General features: G+C 67.3%; 1 protein-coding gene across 1 annotated transcript in view; it reads left to right on the top strand.

Annotated features, from left to right (window-relative positions):
- BAIAP2 (BAI1 associated protein 2) overlaps positions 1-6745 on the top strand; it is a 41547-nt gene that overhangs the window by 28808 nt on the left and 5994 nt on the right. The window contains exons 11-16 of the mRNA XM_025047103.1: positions 1671-1945; positions 2076-2277; positions 2764-2965; positions 3901-3969; positions 4607-4769; positions 6061-6095. Of these exons, the coding sequence (XP_024902871.1) occupies positions 1671-1945; positions 2076-2277; positions 2764-2965; positions 3901-3969; positions 4607-4769; positions 6061-6095 (946 nt within the window). The remainder of the gene's footprint in view (positions 1-1670; positions 1946-2075; positions 2278-2763; positions 2966-3900; positions 3970-4606; positions 4770-6060; positions 6096-6745) is intronic.

The following is a 6745-nucleotide window of genomic DNA, read 5'->3' as shown; positions in this document are numbered from 1 at the left end:
CGGGGCGGGGCGGGGTGGGGCGGGCCCGGGAGTCAGGCGGGCCCGGGAGTCAGGCGGGCTGGCCTTGAGCGTGATGGGTGTCGCACTGTGCAGAGCTTCCCGTGCCTTCCAACTTCCCTAGGGAGAGTTCTGGAAGGAGCATTACCCGGTCAGAGGCCGCAGACCTCTTGGTTTAGTGTTTAGACTCCCATTAGGCATTGCCAGGTGGCTTTTGAGAACAGGTACGCCAACAGCCTGAGGGCGAGCTCCTCCTAGGGGCCGCAGTGCCAGGATCCCTGGCGGAGACCACCTTAGTTAGCCCCAGGACAGCAAGACTCATAGTCCACAGGCGGGACCTATAACCTTCCGGAGCATTTTGAGAGCTAAGAAGGGGTAGTCAAGCAGCCAAGCTAACCAAGGAGGCCCTAGTTTACGTCGTGCCTCTGTGAAGGGGTTTCTGCGGACCAGCGAGTACACACACACACACGTGCACACACACACACGCCGGACCCGAGGTTCTGCTTCTGGCCCCCACAGCCAGCTACCAAGGAGGTAGATGCCCGCCCTCCACAGAGAGGCTCTTGCCTGCCGGGGCCTGCCCGAGGGCTGCTGTCCTAGGTGCAAAGCAAGGACAGTGACGGGCCTTGCGTCCCCCGTGGGAGCTGGGAGGGCTGCTTGCAGCCAGAGCGGGGAGCAGGCGCAGCCTCCACCTGCAGGCTGGGCGCCCACGCGGTGTTTGGAGCAGGGCTGGCTGCACCGCCCACGTGGCTCCAGACGGGCTTTGGCAGGTGTCTGCGCCCTCTGGTGGCAGCCAGGCGCCGAAGGTAGGAAAGCCATAGCCCTCCAGGAGCACCGCCTCTCCCCGGGTGACAGCTGACTTCCCAGGGAGGTGGACCTGCTCCACCCCCGTCTGTCTGGGGCACCAGAGCAGGGCCTCCCAGCCCATGCACAGCGGCTGCCACCGGGCGTTTCCCTAGTTCGTGGATTCGGAGCCTGCAGCAGCAGGGCTCATCCCCTGGCAGGAGCCCTGGGCCTCGTGCACGGGTCACTCAGGCCCGAAGCCACTTGGGGGCATTGAGGGTGTCCCTGCTGGCACTGGGTCTCTGTTGGCCTTTGTCAGCACCACCCCAGACCCATCAGTTGAGACTGTCTGTCTCAACCAGGAGCCAGATAATAAACATTTCCAGTTTTGGCTGCAGGCTGTGGAGGCTGCCACAGAGGACGTGCAAATGAGCAGTTGAATCGTAGTCACAAACTAAGCGTCCAGCCCTGGGGCCTGGCGTGCTGGCTCGTGGTCTGAACTAGCCGATGGCGGAGGGCCACGGCCTGCTCTGAAGGCTGTCCCAGCATCTTCCAGTTCTCCCGTGCGGAATCCCCTCCCCACCCAGACAGCCTGGCCTAACTGCCGGGCCCCTCCCCTAACCGTGCCGGGCCCCTCCCCTAACCGTGCCGGGCCCCTCCCCACAGTCCATCCTCATCTCTGATCTTTCTGGTATCTTGACATTTGTTCACGAAGGGTTTGCCCATTTCCTGGGCAAGGATGGGAGCACATGTCTTTTTTTAGGCCCTAGGGAGGCCCCTACCCATGTGGAGTGTCGCGTTAAGAGCCGCCTGGTGCCTGGTGAGGCCCAGGGCTGCATCCGTGAGCTCAGCAGCAGGCCCTGAAGGTCGGACCCCCGGGTGTGCCCGGTGGCCAGAGACTGCGGTCTGCCCTGACTCGCCTGTTCTGCTTCATCCCCAGGGCAAGGAGCTGCTGGCACAGAAGCTGCCGCTGTGGCAACAGGCTTGCGCTGACCCCAACAAGGTCCCCGACCGTGCCGTGCAGCTGATGCAGCAGATGGCCAGCAGCAACGGCGCCATCCTGCCCGGTGCCCTGTCGGCCTCCAAGTCCAACCTGGTCATCTCAGACCCCATTCCCGGGGCCAAGCCCCTGCCAGTGCCCCCTGAGCTGGCCCCGTTTGTCGGGGTGAGTCTGGTGTCCAGAAAGCTTTTTGGGCGTGGGGGGACGGCCCCCCTTTGCAGCAGCTGGCACCCTGCAGCAGCAGGGAGTGAGGGGCCCTCCTGCAACCCGCGCCCTTGCCGCCTCTTCCCCGCAGCGGCTGTCTGCCCAGGAGAACACGACTATCATGAATGGCGTCTCCGGCCCCGACAGCGAGGACTACAGCCCCTGGGCTGACCGCAAGGTGGCGCAGCCCAAGTCCTCGTCTCCTCCGCAGCCGCAGACCAAGCTGAGCGACTCCTACTCCAACACGCTGCCCGTGCGCAAGAGCGTGGCCCCGAAGAACAGCTACGCCGCCGGTGAGCCGGGGTGCCCGGGGGTTCGGGGCTGCAGCCCTACCCCGGTACGTGTGTGCAGCGTGCAGCCCCCAGGGTCCCCTTTGAGACTGTCCTGGGCCCTCTGGCGAGCAGTGGGGCTATGACACGGGCGGGGTGGGACCGGGCACAGATGGTGGTGCCGGGTGGGCGTCAGCTGATGATGGGTCAGCTCCCTCCCGGGGGCCCCGGCGCACTGGCTGCCCCGTCGGCCGGGGCCACTCTCTTCAGGGCTCCCCAGGGTCTTGGCCGAGGCGCTCGTGATGGTGGGAGGCTGAGGCTCACCTGCATCCTCAGGGCCCAGGTTCTACCAGAGTGCGAGTCCGCACAGCCCTGGAGGCTGGCGGGTGTCACCAGGAGGGCCGTGTACCTCCGGGCCCCCAGGGTTCTAGTGCGTCATGCAGGCCACCGAGCCAATGGGAAGGTGGCCGCACCTGAGCATTCGCTCACACCCGCCCCGTCCCCTGGCAGCGGAGAACAAGACGCTGCCCCGCTCCAGCTCCATGGCGGCCGGCCTGGAGCGCAACGGCCGCCCACGGGTCAAGGCTATTTTTTCCCACGCGGCCGGCGACAACAGCACCTTGCTGAGCTTCAAGGAGGGCGACCTCATCACCCTGCTGGTGCCCGAGGCCCGGGACGGCTGGCACTACGGCGAGAGCGAGAAGACCAAGATGTGAGTGTCTGGCTGCGCGCGGGCGGCCTGCCCTCTGTGCCCTCCGTACCCTCTGTGCCCTCCGCGGTGGGGCCGTCGGACCCGGACCCTGGCCCTTTCTTAGACTGATCGTCAAGGTTACGCGGTTTCACTGCGGGAAACCTGGACGGTACAGACACCCGTCTGGGCTTCTTGCCCGTGGCAGCCTCCATGGTCGGTCTAGCTCTGTTCTGCTCACTCCCTCACTCCCTGCCCCATCACCCGGCCGTGGCCCCGTGTGTCTAGTGCCCTCCCTGCCGTCAGCCGTGCGGCTTCCCAGTCAGGAGAGGCTGGGGCCCCCGAAGTCACATCGGGTCCCGCAGGTCGGGCCTTGAGACTTGGTTTAATGTTTGTTGCCGAGAGGCCGTGGCAGCCTCTTGCTCTTGCTGGACCCGGGGGCTGCCGGTTGGGGGGCCACCCTCACGTCTGGATGCGTCTGTTGGTCACACGGGAGACCCCGCTGGGGCAGAATCATGTGTAGCTGCTCCACCAGGGAGAAGGGGCTGCACGCAGCTCTGCGATAATCTCCAGGCACCCAGCGCGGCCTCGGAGGGGCTCTGAGGAGCAGGTGCCCAGTGGGCACCTCGTTCCCAGTCACACGCCTGCCTTTCTCCCAGACACCCCCTCTGGTGAGGGGTGGAGGCCCTGCCTTGCCGGGCTGCATGTTGGGAGCAGCCCCCCTGTTCTGCCTGGGTCCCTAGCCTCCAAAAGAGGCAGCTGCCAGAGCTCCCATCCAGGGCGGGTCAGCTCAGAGCTGGCTGTATCCCCGGGTGCAGGCTGCGGCCTCCTGGTCTCCCTGGAGTACGCGCGTATGCTCCCTCCACAGGCACGTGCAGGGAGGCCGCGGGCCGCTGGGACTGGGGGCCCCACACGGGGACCGGCGCCCAGCACACTCTCACTTGGGCCTTGTGTTGCAGGCGGGGCTGGTTCCCCTTCTCCTACACCAGGGTGCTGGACAGCGATGGCAGTGACAGGTTGCACATGAGGTGAGTGTGCTGATCCCAGGAAGTTGTCCTTTAGCTCCGGCTGCGGTGACAGTGGGAGGCTGTGGCTGGGCACCTCTCAGAGTGGCCCTGAGCCCTCTTGGCACAGAACTTGGCTGGGCTGGGCTTCCAGTGCCTTCTCAGCCCTGGCCATGCTGCCCCCACAGTGGGCGGCTCTGGGGTGCCGGGTGCAGAGATGCTCTGTGGGGAGGGGTCTGAGAGCCCCGGAGGCCACCAGGTGCTGCGTGGGGTGGCCCCGTCTGCAGCCCATCAGGGTTAAGACTCCATGCCCCACGCTGGGCCCAGGCCCTGCAGGCACAGTATGCACACGAGGCCCCAGGCGTCTCCCACGAGTCCCCGCGACCCCTCCGCCCTCGTGGGAGTGGGAGAATCGCAGCAGGAGCCACGGAAGGGCGGAGCAGCTGGGGGGGCGGGGTCGCTGTGGGCCTCGGCCCCGCACGCCTCCCGGGACCCTCCCGGCACACCTGGCAGCGGGCCACGGGCTCAGCGTGGCTGCCAGCCAGGCCGCAAGAGCAGCTTCTTGTCACCCCTTTGAAGGGGCTGAGGTGCGGGGCACCAGGCCTCGCGGGATGCCGGCGAGGCTGGCCTGGCTCTGAGCACTGTCCCCGCGTCCCCGCAGCCTGCAGCAGGGGAAGAGCAGCAGCACGGGCAACCTCCTGGACAAGGACGACTTGGCCCTCCCGCCCCCCGACTACGGCGCCTCGTCCCGAGCCTTCCCCACCCAGGCGGCCAGCACCTTCAAGCAGAGGCCCTACAGCGTGGCCGTGCCCGCCTTCTCCCAGGTGAGCAGAGGTGGGGCCGTGGCTGCGGGCTTGGCCACAGCCCCCGTGGGCACCGCCCCAGCAGGCCCGGGTCAGGTTTGGGCCTTCTGGCCGAGCCCTGCTTTGTGTCTCGTGGGTCGCTGTCCTGTGAGGACTCGGCTCTGCAGGAGGCACAGTGGCCCATCTGCTGCCCTCGCCTCTGTCCGGGGTGTCACTGGCCTGGAGCCTGCTTTGGGTGCCACCTTACAGGGAGGGGCGGAGCGTGGATGGTCAGGCGGGGGAGCCGGGCTCATAGAGGCCGGCGTGGGGAGGGCGGCCACCACGGAGCCTGGAACCCCGGGGGGCTTGGTGTCCGGGAGCTCCTCCCCTACAGCCATGGCTCCTGAATCACGGGGCCAAGTGCGGATGGCCACCTGCCACTCCGAGCCAGGGTGTAGCGGGATCTTCAGCCAGAGTCTGATCCAGTCTGAGGGAGGCATGGCGCCTCAGGGTCACAGGGCCAGCTTGCTGGGCAGTGAGGTGCTCTGGCCCCCCCAGCCCCGCCTGGGCCTGTGGCACAGCTGCCTGGCAGCCCTTGAGCACCGTTCAGTGCTTGCACCCCCTGGGCTCTGGATTTGGTTCTGGTGCCGAGAGAGCTGGGGACGGTGTCCCCAACACTTCTTGAAGGGTCCAGGCCAGGCCAGCAGAGACGTAGCAGCTATTCACAGCCCAGGTCCCAACCCCATACCCGGGGGGTCTCTTCCTAGGACAGTGGCACCTGGTCCTGGTCCAGGAAGCTGCATCTGGGGCCTGGGGACTCAGGGATGCTCTGTCCAGGGGCCAGCCCAGGCTTGCTTGAGGTGGGCCTGCCGATAACCGTCCACTGTGCCGCCCTCCCCACGCTGGCCCCCTGCCTGGCCCCCCACCCTTTGCCCCCTTTCTGCAGATGTCTGTGATTTGGGGCCCTGGGTCCCTGGGGAGGCCCCCCTACCTGATCTGGGATTCATCTCACCTCGGCCTCACTTGCTCAGGTGTTTTACACGTGCCCTGCAGGTGCTCCCCTGGCTATGGCACGTTCAGGGCCCCCGGCTGCCTGCCATGGGAGACGTGGCAGGGGGACGTGGGTTAGCTGTCTTGCGCATGCCACGAGTGTGAGGTCACACACAGAATCGTCAACTGCTGTCCAGACACGGCAGTGCCATGAATTTGGGAGATCACGTGACTCTGAGCCCTTGGCTGCAGTTGGCAGCGCACACACTGGGGTCAGGAGAGGCTCCTGCTGACCCCGCCTCCGCCTGGCCCCCCGCTTAACCAGTCTGCTTTTCCTCCCCAGGGTCTGGATGACTACGGGGCCCGGGCTGTGAGCAGGTAAGGGCTTTCAGAATCGTTCTTGGGAAGTGCGTGACAGGGAGCGGCCCTCCCCCAGAGGCTGGGGTGGCCCCCTCTCCCCTGGCCTGTCCCGCGGGGGCCTGGCTGGGGACCAGTGCAGTCTGCGCTCCGTGTCAGGCCGAGCAGGGCCCGGGCGCCGATTTCTGTGCCCATCCTGCAGCTCCTAGGCCTCTGCAGGGCAGGCCCTTAGGGCAGGGCTCCACGATGTCACCCGTGGGAAGCAGCCCCTCCCAGAGCTGTCCCGCACTCCGCGTGGCTGGGTGGAGGCAGGCGCTGCTGCGGGAGCACAGCCTGGCCCGGCCGCTCTGCGCTCTGTTCTCAAGCAGCAGGACCCTGAGCTGCCCGCTGTCCACTGTCGCGGCCGCGCTCCGGGCAGCCTTTGCTCCTCCCTGGCATCTGGCCTGCCTCGTTCTGCCCTCCCACTCGGCCGCCCAGAACTGCCCCGGCCCACACAGGTGGCTGGGGGCTGCTGCCTCCTGTGCCCCGCCCCAGGCTCTGCCCGTCTGGCTCGGGGCCGCTCCCGTCCGCACTCCCCCAGGGCCCGGTGGCCCCGTGGCCCCGTGGCCCCCCGGCCCTGAGCCGCTGAGGAGGCCGCCGCAGGAGGCGCGCGGCCGCAGCTGTCCTGTGCT

The sequence above is a fragment of the Pteropus alecto genome, unplaced genomic scaffold, assembly GCF_000325575.1.
Source record: "Pteropus alecto unplaced genomic scaffold, ASM32557v1 scaffold134, whole genome shotgun sequence".
Lineage (NCBI taxonomy): Eukaryota > Metazoa > Chordata > Mammalia > Chiroptera > Pteropodidae > Pteropus > Pteropus alecto.
Note: the sequence above shows the minus strand (reverse complement) of the source record. Positions and strands in the feature narration are given on the sequence as shown.